Genomic DNA, 18085 nt, shown 5'->3' on the forward strand with positions numbered 1-18085 from the left:
CATAAACCTGGCTAGATAGAATGAACTTGTACCATCAAGCCACACAGAAGATGTGCAGGAATAAAGACTATAGGAGCACGTGAGTACCAAGAGCTGTATTCCCAGATCCATTAGCATTTAACAAAATATTTATTGATTGGCCTTATAGTCCTCTGCATCAAATCTGGGTTTCATTCCTAGCCTCTACTCTCTTAGGTGCCTTTTAGGCTCCGGGCCTATCTACCTCTTTAGGTGCCACCGACATTTTCAAACCCACCGCTTGACTGCTGGCTAATCCCATAGGCGCTTAAATCCCGAAGGTGCCTAAATTTCTGCCACTCAGCATTTGCAAAGCCACCTAAGCCCTGACACCACCCCACAGCTAATGAGCAGGTTGGAGCCCTGGCTCAAACTGAAGTCCCAGAGGCCCCACAGTAGGATTCTCATACTAAGCAGGGAAAGTCAGTCTCGCCAGTGGCACCCAAACTGGTAGGTGTGCTCTGGGCACATGTAATACTCCTGGGGAAATTCTGCACCAAAAAAATTAAAAATTCCACGCACAATATTTTAAAATTCTGCATATTTGATTTGTCAGAAATAACACAATATAATCACGCCAGTTTCAATTATTTTGGTAATTTGTTTCAAAATACCTGTCAGCAAGTATGTCTGTAACAATAGAGACAACAAAAAAGATCCAGGAAATGTTTTTGACCAATAGATTCTTTACTAGGCATGTTAATACAGAACTCTGAGTAACAATTCATTTAAACTTCAATATAGAAACGTATTTCCCGCACCCCTCATAAGCAGTGCAAAGGCTTGGAGGAGCCAGGGGTAACGGAGGAGCTGAGGGAGAGGGAAGTAAGTGCTGGGAAGGAGCCTGGGAGTGAGCCTGGATGGTTGTTGGGTGTGGGTGGGAGAAGTATGGAATAGGGTGTTTTTTATTGGGGGGGGGAGTAATTGCTAGGGAGTAGGAGAACCTCCCCCATGCAGATCCTGACTGACCCCTGGCCTTTTCCATTCAGTCAGGCACATCTGCCTCTGTCGCCATGTGTCCCTGCACCCCCTCAGCCATGCCCCATCACCATGTGACCCTGCATCCTCCTGCTCCACAGTGTCCCTGCACCGCCACTCCCATTCAGCTCCCACCCCAGTCTGGCCCCCCCACTAGCCCTTCTGAACCCCAGTCTATGTGATTCCCCCCTCAGCAGCCCCATGCCCCCCCCCCAGTTTGACCCCCCATATGCTATGCCTCCTCACCTGGCCCCAGGGACAGGGTGCTGTGAGGAATGCAGCCTCTCCTCCTCTCTGCTGGCTGCTACAGTGAGCTGTTCTGGTGCCACAGCAGCCCCTGGTGGGTGAAAGGCGTAACTGCAGCGCCTCTCCAGTAGAATGTATTTTCTGCAGAGGAAAAAGGTCTGCAGGGTCCATTAATTCTGCACATGGTCAGTGACACAGAATTCCCCCAGGAGTAACATATGACCTGATAGTTGTCAGACCCTGCATCAGGAGGGCTGGATGCAGGCCACCATTAGGGGAGGCATAGCACAAAAGACAGCACGCAAAAGAGTTGTGGGCACACAGAAACATAGGGCAAGTGTGAGAGAGCTATCACATGAGAGAAACAAAGTCTGTTTCGGCTGCTAGGACACGGCTTACGTAAGTGACTGACCTGGCTTAGGTGCCTAATTCCAGGAGAGGGCTTGGAGCTGAGGATCCTGAGCGGAGGGAGGCTCATCAGCCAGACATGCCAAATCAGCTGCGTAGGTGCCTAAACCATTCTCCTCTAGATGTCAGCTCTGGTGAGCTTAGGCAGCTCGTCAGCTTCTCAGAATCCCTTTCGTAGGCATCTAGCTCTCCCCATGCATTGTATGGGTGCCTAGGCAGCTTGCTGGAGGCTGAGGACACCACTAGGCAGCAGACTGCTTAGGGGTTACAACACTGAGTGAAGCAAGACTTAAGTACCTTTGAGGCTCAGTGCCTTAATCGCCAGACCACCGGCGGCCGCGAGTGCTGCAAAGACAACACAAGCAGCCCCGATGGGGGCAAGTGCCTACCATTGTTCACCAGTGACTTCTACAGCTGATCAAGGAGTCACTTCCACAGGCTATAATGATAATCATCCAGTCTGGCCGCCCAGAAAAATGGTGGTTTGTATTGTGGATCCTTCACTCGGGTAACGTCAGATGATATTTGCAGCTTCCACAGGAATGTGGAAGACGCTCAGGGGTTTATAGAAAAGAAACTGAATCAAATTCCTGCTTGTTTCTTTCTCCACATTTAGGTAAAGTGGTTGGAGACACAGGCTCTCTGCTGACACAATAACCAGAGATTTACAACCTGCCTGGCTTGAGTTGTCCTGTGTGTATCTGACCAGACTGTTAGTGTGCAAATCCTGCCACAGTTTGTTAAGGATCTATTTTGCTGGCGCACTGCACAACAACCAGGCTGAAAAGAGCAGCTCTTGTCTGAGTGACTCTGCGAGATATTCAAGTACCACAAAATCTCTTCCTATTCATCCTACCACTCTATTGGTATGTACCACTCTCAGGTTGTCTCTATCTAGCTAAACAATGTACTGTTTTTGTGATAAAGTATTTGCTGTTGCCATAGAAGACTGACCCATATTTCATGCATTTGGGATTCACTGTAAAGCACTTTAGTCTTTCCACCTCTTGGTTTTTGCTGGCTGCATTTCAATGAGACATTTAAAATATCATGTATATATTTCTTTAAATCTCCATTTCTATTGTCTGCACTGCAGCTGGTGAAAGCCGCTACTATGGGGAAGATTATTTTTCTTCCCTTAACTTAAGAGTGGCTCAGAAGCCTTTTCACCGTCTCAGCTGCTGTTCTCGAAAGTGATGACCTACCAGCCTCTGATTGTCACGAGTGATGCTTGCTTTGCAAACAATTCAGTTCCCTCTGCCCTGTGATGGGGGTGGATTTCCCCTGGAGAGGCTGGTGGACAAAACATCAGTTTTGTTTCTGGGCAACATGAAGAGGAAACTGATTACACAGTCTCTTCACCTCTCCTTAAAAGGTCTCTTTCCCCCCTAACCCTGGGTAGTTTTGGGTTGCAGATGAACATGGAATTTAGAGACAGCAAAGCAGGAACACAGAGGCCATTTGTTATTTCAAGCCACATTTATTGGCTCTGCTGCACCCCGCATAAATAATCTCACTCACCTTGTTTTAGCTACAAAGGAAAGGACGGAAGCTGATTGTTTCTTTCTGCAGCAAATATTAACACATGAATCCAAAGTGTTCTCTCAGACCGACGGGCTGGGGGCCAACTGGACCCCCCCCCCCTTCAAAAGTTTTAGTCACTCTACCAGACAGCGCCATTATTAGATGCAGTAAGAATGTTTCTCTTTGGAAAGGAATAATTTTTTATTTACAATTTTTCAACAAGATTTCAGCAGCATAATGGGGACCTTGAGCTCCAAGGTTTGGTACAAAAGAGACGCCCGGGTGGTGATGCTGGGACTGGATTTTGCGGGCAAATCCACCATCTTGTCTAAATTGAAGAGCAACGAGCTTGTGGAGACTTTCCCGACAGTGGGCTTCAATGTGGAGTCCCTGAAAACCCCATGTCATCTCCCCTTGATTCTCTGGGATGTGGGTGGTCAAGACAAGCTCCGCGCTAGCTGGAAGGACTATCTGGAAGACACGGACGCTCTCATCTTTGTGCTGGACAGTGCCGACAAAACCCGGCTGCCAGAGGCAATGGCTGAATTGGAGAAAGTTCTGAACAATGTACACATGACTGGGGTTCCAGTCTTGCTTCTGGCCAACAAGCAGGAGCTGCCAAATTCCCTTTCTCTCTCAGAGCTGCAGGAGAAGCTGAATCTGGAATGGTTCAGTGGCAGAAGCTGGGAGCTGAGAGGGTGCAGTGCTCACACTGGCGAGGGATTGAGGGAAGCCTTAATGGTCCTGGCAGGACTTCTTAAGAGCCGGGATAAGAATTCCCCTGAATGTGTCTGTGCGCCACTGCAGTGATGAGGACATCTTTAAGCTCGGACGTGACTAGAGGGGGCAACTTGAGCATGAAACTGGAAAATAAGGTAACTTCCTCCACTAGTAATCCCTCAGCACTCTGTTCATCTCAGAAATAACCATACCAGGAGCAGAGGAGGTAACGGAACTCCATATGGCATGTGTAATATTCCAAAATATCCCATAGTTCTACTGCACCATGAAATCACATCAGAAAACCCCCTTAGCAAAGCTGCATTTGTGGACAGCAATGTTCTTGACCTTGCCTTGCCAGTTTTTCCTAATCTGCTGTACCAGTAAACTCGGCTCTCACTACAGGTATTACTCGGGTGACATTTATTATTTTGTTCATGTTAAATGTCTTACTCTATGCGTTCTGGATACGGGTTTTGACCCGATGAAGAAGATATTGCTGGGTGTCAGTCTTTATTTTTATTCCTCTAAGCTCAGATGCACTCAGTACAGAGTAACAGTCCCCGAAGGGATATATTTGAATGACCTCCGTTCCACTTCTCTTACAATTTATAGCAGATGTTTGTTGATCTGAAACAGAGCAGACTGGAAAGAGAATGGCTGAACAGAAGAAATTAAGCACAAGAATTTAAACAACTAATTGGCAATCGGTTTTAGCAGTGTCCTTTGTGAGCATCATGCTAGGCCACTGAAGCGTGATCAAGATTAGGTTGTGTGTTATGTTTTTAGAACGTCTGTGTGGATTTGTGCGTATCCTGTTTTGTATAATTTTTGACATGTATTTAGACATGCTTCATTTTTATTGAAACAAGACTATAAATGATAAACATTTGTCCTTGGGTTAATTTAAAACCTGAGGAAATCAAACAGGAATGAGCACCATGATGAGTTTTAAATGCTAAGAACAGATGTATGCACACCAGAGCTCTAATCTGTCTCAAAATATCCTGATGCTGAAATCTATTAGATGGTGGACTGGTCTGACAAGAGGAGTGTTAGGAGACCTGTCTATCGGGTGTTTTAAAATTAGACTAGATAAAACACTAAAAATGCACTGTAGAAAAGGCAGGGTGATAGTCTAGACTAGAGGACCTTAACTTCTGCTGTTTTCAGTTGAAGTTGAAGTACTCAGCAACTGTCAGGTAGTGCTGGGCACATTTCAGGATCAGGCCCCTGCTATGTAGTGAAAGTCTCTATTTGATTCCATTGACTCTTACACTGAAGAGTACTAGGGTGACCAGATGACAAAGATGAAATATCGGGACGGGGGGTGGGGGAGGCTGGCGGAGAGAAAAAAAAAAAAAAACCCACCGGAGCGCCTCCCTGCTGTTGCCATTGCCGCCACCAGGCGGCACAGCCCCATCTCCACCCGACTCTATGGTGGCCGCAACAGCTGAGCCCACCCCAGCCCAGAGCTGCCAAGCCCACATACTGCGCTAAATTCCCGGGGCAGCCTGGCTCGCTTCCCCGCCCGGGCTGGGTCGGGCCGCTCCGTGAGCCATAGACGCTGCACAGGAGGACCAGGCCTGCCTCGCCTTCTACCGGGGGCTCGGGCAGAGGGAGCTGCTGCGGGATCTCTGCCGGGCCGTGCTCACCTTCCTGGAGAAGCTGGACTGGAGCAGTTCGCAGGGTGAGTGCTGGGGGCCACTGGGGCAGTGAGGGGCGGGGCCAGGGCAGGGATTTGGGGGGGATCTAATGGGGGAAGGAGGGAGCGGGGCTGGGGGGTGAGAGCCCCTCCGGGCTCCACCTGTGCGCCGGAGCAGAGGGAAAAATTGCTTGTTTGTTCGATGTTCGGTCGGGACGCGGGACAAACAAGCAAATATCGGGACAGTCCCGATAAAATCGGGACGTCTGGTCACCCTAAAGAGTACTTTTACACATGCATCTGACGAAGTGGATATTCACCCACAAAAGCTTATGCTCCAATACATCTGTTAGTCTTAAAGGTGCCACAGGACCCTCTGTTGCTTTTTCCAGATCCAGACTAACACGGCTACCCCTCTGATACTTTACACTGAAGAGTGGCCCGGTGAAGCCACTCCTGTAGGGAGGGCACATACAAACAACGAGGAACTTTTGTTAAACTTGGAAATTTAAACCAAACCAAAACCACATTGATTAAGATGAAAAACCTTACTATGTTTGTTAGCTTGTACTAGATTATTATGCTATCAATGGAAAGGGGGGAGGGGACCCAACCCAAGAATATTAGGCAGCTGGAGTCAGCAAGTTTCAAAGAGGAATGTACCCATGATGCAAAACCAGAAAGAAACATGCACTTTTCTTCTGATCACGCCAATGCACTTTACAGACATTAATGATTTAAGCCTCAAAACATTACTGGGAAGTAAGGCAGTATTATCTGCCTCATTTTACAGAAGGTGAAACTGGGGTCAGGTTAAATAATGTGACAAGAAGCACGTGGCAGGCAAGCAATAGAACTGAAGCCACCTGACTCTGAGCGATATGCTCTAGCCACAAGATTATTGATGGGAAATCCTTCCTAATGAGACAGGCCAGAATTTTCAGACAAACTAAACTATATAAGGAATAGTATGTGCTATGTTGTGAAAGTAAATAAATGGCCCAGTTTTGATTTGGCATAAATGATTGTTGCTATCAGTAAGAGTGCCATATACTAGACTTGCACGGAAATGCATAGTGAACCTGTGTTCTAGGCAAGGCTGTAGCTTTATGTTACAAACACACACACGATCATTTGAAGGATACGGTCGTAAGAACAGTTTGAAACTGCCGTTGCTGTAAACGGGTTGATTTTCCCATTGTTGGTTGTAAATGCAAGATTCCAATAAACCAAAGAGATCACTGAGACCTCACATACGAACTGAATCATTTTAGCTTCCACTTGTCACTGTGGCTTTTTCACAATCTCCTTGCCCAGGCATCTGAACGCAATAGGTCAGATTCTCACTCCCCGCTCCAGCTTCTTAACACCAGGTAAAAGGGTGGAAGGGGCTTTACAGCTGTAGGTCAAGCTGGGAGAGAATTCCGTTAGAGCAAGAACTGAGACTGATGGCCTCAGGTAGTCCTTTTGAGGGCTCCTTTCCAAGCCCTGCTGTAAGGGGCATGGCTGAAGAGGTGTGTAGCTGAAAGGATGTTTCAGGCCTGGGGCCATATCATAAAGGGCTGCTGCACATAGGCAGCCAGGGACAAGCTGCTGTAACCCTATCTACATGGAGAAATTGACTGGCAGAACGATAGCAGTATAATTCTAGGACTATATCTATGCCAATGTAACTCTCCATGTAGATTCTCTATTCTGGAACAAAAGTGACTCTCAGTATAGCTTTATTTCTGCTGACCGTTTTCCCTGTGTAGACATGCCTTAGGCTGGGCTGTTTAAATTTTGGCAGGGCCACTCTGACCCTTGGAGCAGCTTGTTGTTGGGAGAGTGCAAAGGTGTCTTAAAGCCCCCTGAGCCTGCCCCCCTCCGGTACTGCACCTCTTAGAAACCCAGCCCAGCAGCTCACCCAATAGCAGTAAATTAAAAAATTGATCTGGAAGGAGGGGAAGCTCTCATATGCAGACAATTATCTCAAAGCATGTCTTGGCTTCTCAACTGTAAGCTCTTCGGGGAAGAGACTGGCTTTGTTTTTGTAGGCTGTATAGTGCCAAGCACACAACTGATGCTGACACAATAACAGCTACTGAATGTTCACACACTATGCTCTGTGGTGCCTTCATTCCCTCTTTATTATACAGTGTGTTCTGTATTCATGACTTTTCCTAAAAACAACAAACCACACGGTTTCTCCCTTGTACCCCAGCACGCGAAAATACAAATCAAGTACCAGATAAACAATTTTACGGAACTAACTGAAAAGGCACTTGGAGAAAATACAGGGCAGTTATTAGTATTCGAAGGCCTTCTGAGGAGTAAGTGTTTAAAAAGAATAAAAAACTATAATTCTTCCATCTGAGTTACTGCATGGTCTGATCCTATCAGATTTCACCAGGGAAGTACGTGCTTTCCATTCACACTGAGCAGCCACACACTGTCCGTTTAAAACACTCATTTTATTTTAGCATAAAACAAACGTAGTTTCCATTAGAGCACAGTAAGCTGTAACTGGACTGAACACGAAATTGCAGCTGCTTCCAGCAGACTCCTAGGCCATGTCTACACTAGCACTTACGTCGGCAAAACTTTTGTTGCTCAGGGTGTGAAAAAACGCCCCCACCCAAGCAACATAAGTTTTGCTGACATAAGCACTCGTTTGCACGACGCTCTCCCGGCAACACAGCTACCGCCACTCGTTGAGCTGGTTTTATTATGTCGATGGGAGAGCGCTCTGCCGTCGGCATAACGCGGCTACATGAGCGATCTTACAGCGGCACAGTTGTATTGGTACAGCTTGTCAGTGTAGACATGGCCCTAGACATTTAAAACTGCAAGACAGAGAACAAAATCCTAACAATTATGTAGCTACATGTACCACAACTAGCACTTGGCTGGAAAGGGATTCCTCAGCACTGCAGGAGTTAGGTGCTGCTGTTTCAGAAGCTGGCCTTCTTCCCATTGGGGGTTATGACAAAAAAATAGGAGCACAGACCTTCACAGGTAAAGCTGAAACTTCACTGGTTAAACCAAGTGAATCTCCTCTTTGTGCTTGTGAAAGACATTAGCCTGAGACTGAAATCCTCCATTTATCCATATACAAGGGGTCTTACTAGCAGGGCTGCCTAGAGGATTCATTGGGCCTGGGGAAAAGCAATTTCAGGGCCCCTTCCATAAAAAAAAAAAAAAAATTGCAATACTATACAATGCTATATTCTCGTGGGGGCCGCTGTGGGGCCCGGGGCAAATTGCCCCACTTGCTTCCCCTCCCTCCCCCCCACGGGCGGCCCTGGGAAAAATAAACCTTCCGCATCTCAGCCCAAACCCAGTTTTGAGAAAACTTCTTTACAAGGTATCACTGGTTCTCAGCCTCAGCTAATGCTAAAAGGCACTAAATGTAAGCGGGGGAATGGTCCCGCTATTGTGGGGAACTTTCCTGGCTTATACACTACCCCGGTGAAGTGGGCTAGCGAAAGGATCTGAGTCCTCGCTCCCACTTCCTATACCCAGAGGCCTCCCTGCCCTTGAGGACTCCCCTTCCACTCTCCTGTCTGGCAGAGTCCTCGTAAACCCTGACAAGGCTGGGCCCAGGATTCCCAGGGGGCTTGACCCCCAACCCTGCTGTGGTCACCCAGGACAGGGGCTAGGGTGTCCCCATTCCAGGGTACTCTCTCTGCACTGGGCACCTCCCTGACCCACTGATCATTTCATACAATTTAAAGCAAATACAAGTTGTTTAATTAACAATCAATTTTAAAAAAGAATAAGGAAAAATGGGAAAGGTTAAAGGAAAACACATCACCCTGATCTGTGGCAGGGAAGATTACAAACAGTGTGTCTGGAACGTCAGGGCAGGTCACAGTCTGTTCCTTGTAGGTCCCAGGCCTCCTTCTCAGGACCTGTCTGTGCTGCAGAGAAGCTGCGGGTCGGACACTTGCTCTGGCGGTGGCCACACGCCCTCAGGCTCTAGGTGGCAAGAACCTTTCTTCCCAGCATCGCCCCCACCCTGTCAGGGTTACAATCCCCCTCCAAGTCTGGCCTGCAAGGCCTCTTGGCTGAGGTGTCTCCCTGCGCTGGGCCCACTGCCCAGGGTCCCCCTCACTCTCCCCAGCTGCTCACCGCACCCGGCTCCGGACTGCTCCAGCCCCAGCCCCAGCCCCAGCTCCAGTTCCACAACTCTGCCTCAGTACAGCTGCTGCTCTGCCTTCAGCTCCCTGGGTTGCTTCTCTGGCCCCTTTGCTGCAGCTCTGCTCCCAGGGCAGGTCTGCTCGCTCTGGCTTTGGGGCTGCAGCTCTGCTTCCAGCAGCTTAGCTTAGGCCCCTGCTCTCTCCTTAGCTTGGCCCCACTCTGTCTGACCCAGGCAATTCCAGTTCCCACGGAGGATGGGACCCCCCTGGCCTCCTGACTCTCTGATTAGCCTGCCGCCCTGTCAATCAGGCTGATCTGGAGCATTGGCCTCTCCCCATTGTTCCTGGGGATGTCAGTCTCAGGCTCCTGATTTGCCATCGACCCTTCCCCTTTTAGTAAATAATAAATAAATAAATGGAGATATCCCATCTCCTAGAACTGGAAGGGACCCTAAAAGGTCACCAAGTCCAGCTCCCTGCCTTCACTAGCAGGACCAAATACTGATTTTGCCCCAGATCCCTAAGTGGCTCCCTCAAGGATTGAACTCACAACCCTGGGTTTAGCAGGTTAATGCTCAAACCACTGAGCTATCTCTCCTCCCTCCCTTAGCACTGGGAGCTAGCCAACCAAAACAACCCACTGAATGTTAGTAAGGGGGCAACAGTCCCTTTACATAAAGGTCATTAAAAGGGTTGGACAAATGTTTTTCCATCAAAACTGTTTTTGGATCAAAAACTAGGGTTTTTTAAAAAGCAGAAAAAATCACGGACAATGTCTGCTTTCCTTCAAAATTTGTTGTGTTTTTTTAATTGAAAAGCTGAAATTAGTCTGCCAAAACCTGAACATGGTTTGGGGTTTCAGAAGAGTGTGGCCAAATATTTGCTGCTTGCTGTGTTTGATTGTTTAAAGAAACAATACAAAAATTCTGCTTAAAAATAATCCAAAATTTTTGAACCACCTCAGCTTGTGACCAAACGCCTGAGCCCATCCAGTCAGATTTTTTTCCAGGTTTCTGATACTCTGCTGGCTTCCTTGACTCATATCTGTCTCCATAACATTGGGTTCATTTAGGTTAGAACATAAGAACAGCTATACTGGGTCAGACCAAAGGTCCATCCAGCCCAGTATCCTGTCTACCGACAATGGCCAATGCCAAGTGCCCCAGAGGGAGTGAACCTAACAGGTAATGATCAAGTGATCTCTCTCCTGCCATCCATCTTCATCCACCCTCTGACAAACAGAGGCTAGGGACACCATTCCTTACCCATCCTGGCTAATAGCCATTAATGGATTTAACCTCCACGCATTTATCTGTTTCCTAGAGACTGGCTCCATGGGGTCCCTCACAAACTGGAGACAGTTACTGTGGGTTTGTCTTTAGTATAGCTTATGTACATACTCCACGAACTGAGCATTTGAGCTTGTTCCAGAATCTGGGATGAGCCTATGTTGTGAAAACTGAAATGCTCAAAGTAGCACATGCATGTGAATGGACACAGGGTGCTAAAACTAAATTAACCCAGGGGTTCTCAAACTGGGGGTCAGGACCCCTCAGGGGGTCATGAGGTTATTACTAGGGGTCGCGAGCTGCCAGCCTCCACCTCAAACCCCGCTTTGCCTCCAGCATTTATAATAGTGTTAAATATATTAAAAAGTGTTTTTAATTTATGGGGGGGGGGGGGTCGCACTCAGAGATTCGCTATGTGAAAGGGGTCACCAGTACAAAAGTTTGAGAACCAGTGAATTAACCCCTCTCGAGCCTCGGGGAATGCAGGGGAGGGGGGGGGGTCTCCCTTTGTAGGGTTGGGAAGGAGGTAGGTGGTGTCAGATATTGCTCTTTTCATGTGATCCCTCTCCCTAATTTTAAATGAAGCTACCCTCCCCTGACACGGCACTGAAATTAAATATAGACTATAATTTGGCATTTGAGAAGTGAAAGGGACGGCAGCCCTAATGGAAAAGCTAACAGCTTGGCTCTTCTGCAAGCCTCAAACTGATGAATGAGCTTTAGGGTAGGGAAGGCTGTGCTTTCCAAATAGCCTGGCCCTGCCCCCTACCCAACCCCCACCCACTTCCTGCCCCCCAACTGCCCGCGCCCCTCAGAATCCCCAACCCATCCTGCTCCTTGTCCCCTCACCGTCCCCCCAGAGACCTCCCCAGCCACCACCCCAGGACCCCACCCCCACCAACTCCCCCGCTCCCTGTCCCCTGACTGCCCCAACCCCATGTACCCCCCCCAACCTCTGCCCCCTCCCTGCCCCTTATCCAACCCCCCCGGCCCTGGCCCCTTACCCCCTGCTCCCCCCTCACCCGGAGCCTCAGCGCACCACATCCAGGAGCATCCCTGGACAGCGCTGCAGTGTGGCTCCGGTGGGGCCTGAGCTCCTCCCCGCTCAGAGCTGCGTGGTAAGGGGACAGGGCTGCGAGCTCCAGCGGGGCCTGAGCTCCCGCCACTCAGCCTGGAGCTCGCAGCCCTGCCCCCTTACCACACGGCTCTGAGTGGGGAGGAACTCAGGCCCCGCCGGAGCCAGGGACGCTCCTGGATGCGGTAGGGTGACCAGATGTCCTGATTTTATAGGGACAGTCCCGATTTTGGGGCCTTTTTCTTATATAGGCTCCTATTACCCCCCACCCCGTCCCGATTTTTCACATTTGCTGTCTGGTCACTCTAGGATGCGCTGAGGCTCCGGGAGAAGGGCGGAGGCGGGGTCGGGCCGGGAGCCTCAACCATTCTCATGGGGACCCCTGCAGAGCCCGGGGTAAATTGCCCCACTTTCCTCCCCCCCCCCAGGTGGTCCTGCTTACTGGCAGGAAAAGTGCAGGCTCCCCCAAGCTGCCTAGCCAGTGCACTACAACTACACACCTTCAGGAATCAACTCTACAGGCCTTGCACAATGGGGCCTTGATCTTTACTGGAGTACTTTGGTGGTGGTTTTCATGAGGATGACACACACACACACTGGCAACTAGCCTGAGATCACCAAGCTCAATTCATATAAGCCACCAAACAGCTATTGAACAGTAGTGATTTACCTTTCCAGGTACTGCTGTAGGCTGTGTTTGAATTAATATTCTAGAGGTACAATAAAAGACTCTGTATCTCCTTATCAAACCAAAACACCACCCTTAATTCACCTGCTGGCACTTGGATATTGCAGCACTCATTGCATGCAATGCACTATCATGACTAGGCTCAGACCTCTGCATTACTTAGACTCAACATTGTGAATTACAGACTGACTGACTGACAGCAGCGCAAGGACAGAGTCACTGGCTTTTGTTATGCACGTTAAATACAACTTTACAGAATTACTTTTTCTTTTCTTTTCTTTGGTGACTAAAGAAAAAACAGAAGTTCCCATTAGACGAATGTTTAAAAACCCAGCTAAGGTCGCCAAATCTGCTTGTGCTGAAGCCAATGGAAGCAGGAACGGGTTTTGAAGGAGGCGTATTGGTTAAATATGTAAATCCACATGTAGGAGGCAGATTTCTTTTCCCAGCAGTAGGGACCTTAAGCATCTTAAGCTGACTTATCAACATCCTGCTTACAGAAAAAACTCTCACTTCCCTCTAGGCAGTGACTTGACAGTGTCTCCTGTCTCAGAGGATGTCCTGAGACTTATCACCAGCTTCATTTTCTGGGGTAGAGATTTTTCTTGAGACTTATTATTCATATTGTTGAGCTGATTTGCAGCACTCCTTGAATTTATCTGCATTGTGTTGGTTCACAACATGCCCAAGTGACAACAGATACTTTGCTTTTTTTCCTATGCATTTTCCCTTGCAATGGAAAAGTGTATTAAATGTCAGATCCTGCTTCTGCTGACTGTTTTACCATGCCCATGCCCATGCCTAAGCCATCTCAGGGCCTCGTTGTCCAAACGCCTACAGATTTCAAATGGAGCAGGATAAGAACGGCCATACCGGGTCAGATCAATGGCCCATCTAGCTCAGTATCCTGTCTACCGACAGTGGCCAATGCCTGGTGCCCCAGAAGGAATGAACAGAACAGGTAATCATCAAGTGATCCATCCTGTCACCCATTCCCAGCTTCTGGCAAACAGAGGCTAGGACCTCTCACTTTAAAAATCCCTTTCTTTTTTTCCCTTTGAGACACCATAAAGGATTTTGTAATGCTGCTTATAAGGGACACTGTGTACACACAGATTTGATAGTTATTCTCCCCCGCCCCCCTTAAGAATAATTTAAGCTATTTTAGTTACTTTTTTTGTTTGAAAAAAGCAAAACTTTAAGAAACTATTTTCTTGAATGCAACACAGATCAGATTATTTTTTAAACAAGCAATTTCCCACCATCTCCCAGAGACTACGATAAGCTAAAACCAAACAAAATTAAAACCACTAAACTAAGAGACAATCTAGCCTTCACTTTATTACTCAGCGATGTCTATACCTCACGTCAATTAATCCATGAGTTTTGACTATAGAGAATTATTTCTAACCGAGCATCATAGAGTATTTTTACTCTTCTCTGAGAGGGGCAATGGTAGATGTAATTTAGGAATACTAATGTATAATAATTTTACTGACCAGGTACCTATGGTATTAATGAGAGAGTCACTGTATAGTTATATTGAGTTACAGGACTTAAGAGGGGGCTGTTGAAAACCTCCCTCCCGCCCCGGAAAGTCACAAAATGGGTCTAGATAAGCAGCCTCCCAAACACACACTTTGGGGGCAATTACAAGACAAATGTCAAGCTATTAGCCACTTCCAGGCTCTAGCCCAAAGACACAGCCTTTTTGTCAAGGCTGGGAACTGAGAAATCAAAAGATCACGACACAGTTACAAAGACTTTCTGGAGAGAGGGAGGGGGAGTTGTTTGTGTGGGGAACAGACTAACATGGACACAGAGACAGGAGATGGGCCCTTCTGCAGCTTCCAGGAGGGGTTGAGCCTTAGGCAAAGGCAGGCATGCTTACAGACTGGCTATCGTTTTAAGATGTTTTTCTCTGAAATGCTTTGATCCTAAATAAACAATACAGTGCTTTGAGAAGGCTGTTTGGTCATCGGGTATTACTGGTCATAGCTCCCGAGGAGCAGAACTGCAGGCACTAAACATAAGTCAGACCTGCTGAGGAAATCAGAGCTAGTACCAGGACTTAGCAGCCCAAGGCCTGGTCCGAGAGTGGGAGAATCACATGAGCCCACCCTGAGAGAGGTGATGGCCAGCAGTTGGAGGACCTGATGAGGGCCCACTGTGGGGAGAACAGGAATGGTCAGAGAGGCAGTTAGCCTGGTTATTGGGACAGTAGTACTTGACCAAAGGACTTAGCAGCAACTGTTTTGTGGTGGCAGTGTCATTACATGCACTTAAAATAGGGCCTGGACTTAGAAAAATTATCCTTTTCTGGACAGCGCAAGTTAACCTGACAAAACCCCACCACCTAATTTAAAAAATATTGTAACAAAGAATGCTCAGTGGATTGATTTTTCTTTATCCGGGGCTAGATGGTAACCCATTCTGCAGGCCTGCGCGGGGAAGTACGGTGCCCCTTTACTCCACTGCATTGTCTGCCTGCATTGCGTGACAGGGGAAGCAGCTTCAGTAGAGCCACTGCACCACCAATGCAGGTGGGCTCGCAAGGGTGGGGAGTGGACTGAGCCTTGGCTCCATCTCCCTATAAGTCAGGCAGAACAGCTGCACTTGGGGCAATACACTGTCCTGCCTCAGCTTCCCAGGTACATTGTGGAGCACTGGAATAATATGCTTCCCTTTCCATGGGGCTCATGGCACAGCCCTCTATTATTCTCCTGTAAAGAGTGACCCATATTAACCAATGTATAGCTATCACACACTTCATTTCCTTCCCTGATAAGGAAAAAGAAAAGTAGGTAAAACTATCATATACCCTCTGTAAAGCATACAGATTTTTCCGAACAAAATAAATAACTCATTTGTTTGTTATAAGCTGTTAGTTGTATCAAAGATTGCTGCTGCTTACCTAGTCTCCACAGTTTGTGAATTAATCCGTGAACATGAAACTGATGAAATCAAATAGAGGAAACATTTTAGGAATTTACTGTAGGTAAAATTTCACCAGCACCTGAAATGTTTAATCCAATGTAAAGTCATATATGCAGCTACAACACTCAGAAGCAAATACATCCCTGGAGCCAGTCAGGTCTGTTTCAATAGTGAAATGGACATTTTTAGATGTATGGGGAGTGCAGGGAAGGAAAGGTGGAGGGCGTTTATCAGAACCCTCTCCTGAGGCACAGATAAGCAGCAAGTTCTCATTCAGATTTAATACCTTAAGTAGACAGATTGCTTTACTAATACTTTTCTGAATAAGTCAAAATTTGTTGCTAAGAGTCTTGACATTTGAAAAACAATCTGCTTCAGATATAAATGAAACTCTGGACTTTGATGATACTTGGAGATTGAAGGGTGAACAGGACTGTGAAATCAGGATGTAAAGCCAACTTGAGTATTTCACTGCTTGCTTGCTTCAGGCGGTTCAAGGATTCCAGTTTGATAAGAACATTTTTCTTTTGAGGGGGGAAGAAAAGAAAAATATCTGCACACCATTTTGTTATAAAATATATTGTTTATTATTGTATGCAGTGTAGTAATATGGCAATTGGTTTGAGTACTTTTATATACGTCATTGATGATGTACATTATTTTCCTCCTCTTAAGAAAGGATCAGCCTGAAATACAATGTCCTACAACAAAATTTACATGTGAGCTACAAAGATGAACAGTTGATTGCATCTCTGCAAAAACAATAATGCTGCTTACACTCTCAATTTAAAATCTCTCAATTAATGGGGTTAATGAAGTGGGCTTATCTTCATCTAATCTTCTTTCTAGTATTTGATTTTTCATGATGCATTTGCTTAAGTCCTAACCAGGACTGCCACAATAAAAGTCCAGGTAACACTACCCATATGCCATTAAAAAATACCAGGTAGACCCACAGGTAAAGCCAGTTACTGGTGTTTAGGTTAGGACTTCCAATGAGCCAGTCTGGGCAGAATGTCATCCACCCACCATATAATTCACAAACACACAATGTAATCTGTATGAAATGCCTGTAAAGAGGAAGAAGAAAAAACAATTAGGCAACTGCAATAAAAATTAGTGTTGTCCAGAAAACTATTCTGGGTTCACACATAATTTTCAAGGTTTTGAAATTTATTTTAGTTCTGATGCAGAACAAAAACGAGACCTTTGAAGTTTCCCTCCCCACAAAAAAATAATCATGAAACCCAGCCCAGAATAGCCAATAATCTGGTGAATAGGTAGAGCAGGGACATGAACCTGGGTCTCATCTCAGTATCTTTTTCTGGGGTGTCTCTCCCCAGTTTTCACCAAAACTTCCATCCAAGATCTGAGAAATATTCTTTATGATTTTTTGTCAAACCCTATATTTTTCCAAGAAATATTTTGGTTTCAACAAAACAGCATTTTTCAAACAGAAAAAAAGTTGTCAACAAACTTTTGGCCACTTTATGCTAGCACTTATATAATGCTTCACATTATAGAGATACTATCAGAGGGGTAGCCATGTTAGTCTGAATCTGTAAAAAGCAACACAGGGTCCTGTGGCACCTTTAAGACTAACAGAAGTATTGGAGCATAAGCTTTCGTGGGTGAATGCCCACTTCATCAGACGCGTCTGATGAAGTGGGCATTCACCCACGAAAGCTTATGCTCCAATACTTCTGTTAGTCTTAAAGGTGCCACAGGACCCGGTGTTGCTTTTTATAGAGATAGGGACCAAATATCTCAAAGAACCTCCAGTTACAGGTAACTAACCTCCATTTCTTCTTCGAGTGCTCGTCCCTATGCATAGTCCATGTGTGGGGGATTATTGCAATCCTTCTGTTTGCCAGACAGAGTCGGTCAAAGCACTAATATTCTTTTTAACCTGTACAACTTAACCAGCTAATTTTTTGGTCTGCTAATCTTTACAAGCAATATTTACATTAAACTCACAGAGTTTACTAAGCCACCATAAGTGGATGAAATATGCTTACTTTACCAGTGCTGCTTAGGCCCCAGCTTCTATCTATACTAAAGAACCACATTAAGATTCTGTACAAAATAAAACTGTTTTTAACATGCCAGGACACAACTGTGTGGTAACCAGGTTCTCAACACTGTTGAATGTGTCGGTAGACAGGACTGACTGGCAAACAGTTTTGCAATAGTGCTATACCTAGTTCAAGGTGCCTGTGTGTATATAAACATACATGAACCCATTATTTATTTTCTTATCCAAATAATTTTCAATATGACAAGACTTTAAGAAGAAAATAGAGGTTACTTACCTGTACCTGGAGGTTCTTCAAGATGTGTGATCCTTACCTATATTCCACATGGGGGTAAGCATGCACTCCATGTGCCTAAGACCAGAACACTGGCAAATAGTGTTCCTTGATCCACACCTGCACT

General features: G+C 46.5%; 2 protein-coding genes across 4 annotated transcripts in view; one reads left to right on the top strand and one right to left on the bottom strand.

Annotated features, from left to right (window-relative positions):
• Nucleotides 1-18085, top strand: part of ARL11 (ADP ribosylation factor like GTPase 11) — a 21652-nt gene continuing 3567 nt past the window's right edge. The window contains exons 1-2 of one of the 2 annotated variants that reach the window (XM_054015026.1): nucleotides 1-79; nucleotides 2267-5172. In XM_054015026.1, coding sequence (XP_053871001.1) covers nucleotides 3412-3984 — 573 coding nt within the window. In that variant the 5' untranslated portion in view covers nucleotides 1-79; nucleotides 2267-3411 and the 3' untranslated portion in view covers nucleotides 3985-5172. Of the gene's footprint in view, nucleotides 80-2266; nucleotides 5585-18085 lie in introns of those variants that run through there. The other variant, XR_008443352.1, reaches the window with a different exon arrangement.
• EBPL (EBP like) overlaps nucleotides 16209-18085 on the bottom strand; it is a 19074-nt gene continuing 17197 nt past the window's right edge. Inside the window, exon 5 of one of the 2 annotated variants that reach the window (XM_054015015.1) lies at nucleotides 16209-16719. In XM_054015015.1, the coding sequence (XP_053870990.1) occupies nucleotides 16479-16719 (241 nt within the window). In that variant the 3' untranslated portion in view covers nucleotides 16209-16478. The remainder of the gene's footprint in view (nucleotides 16720-18085) is intronic. The other variant, XM_054015025.1, reaches the window with a different exon arrangement.

The sequence above is a fragment of the Malaclemys terrapin genome, chromosome 1 (assembly GCF_027887155.1).
Source record: "Malaclemys terrapin pileata isolate rMalTer1 chromosome 1, rMalTer1.hap1, whole genome shotgun sequence".
Lineage (NCBI taxonomy): Eukaryota > Metazoa > Chordata > Testudines > Emydidae > Malaclemys > Malaclemys terrapin.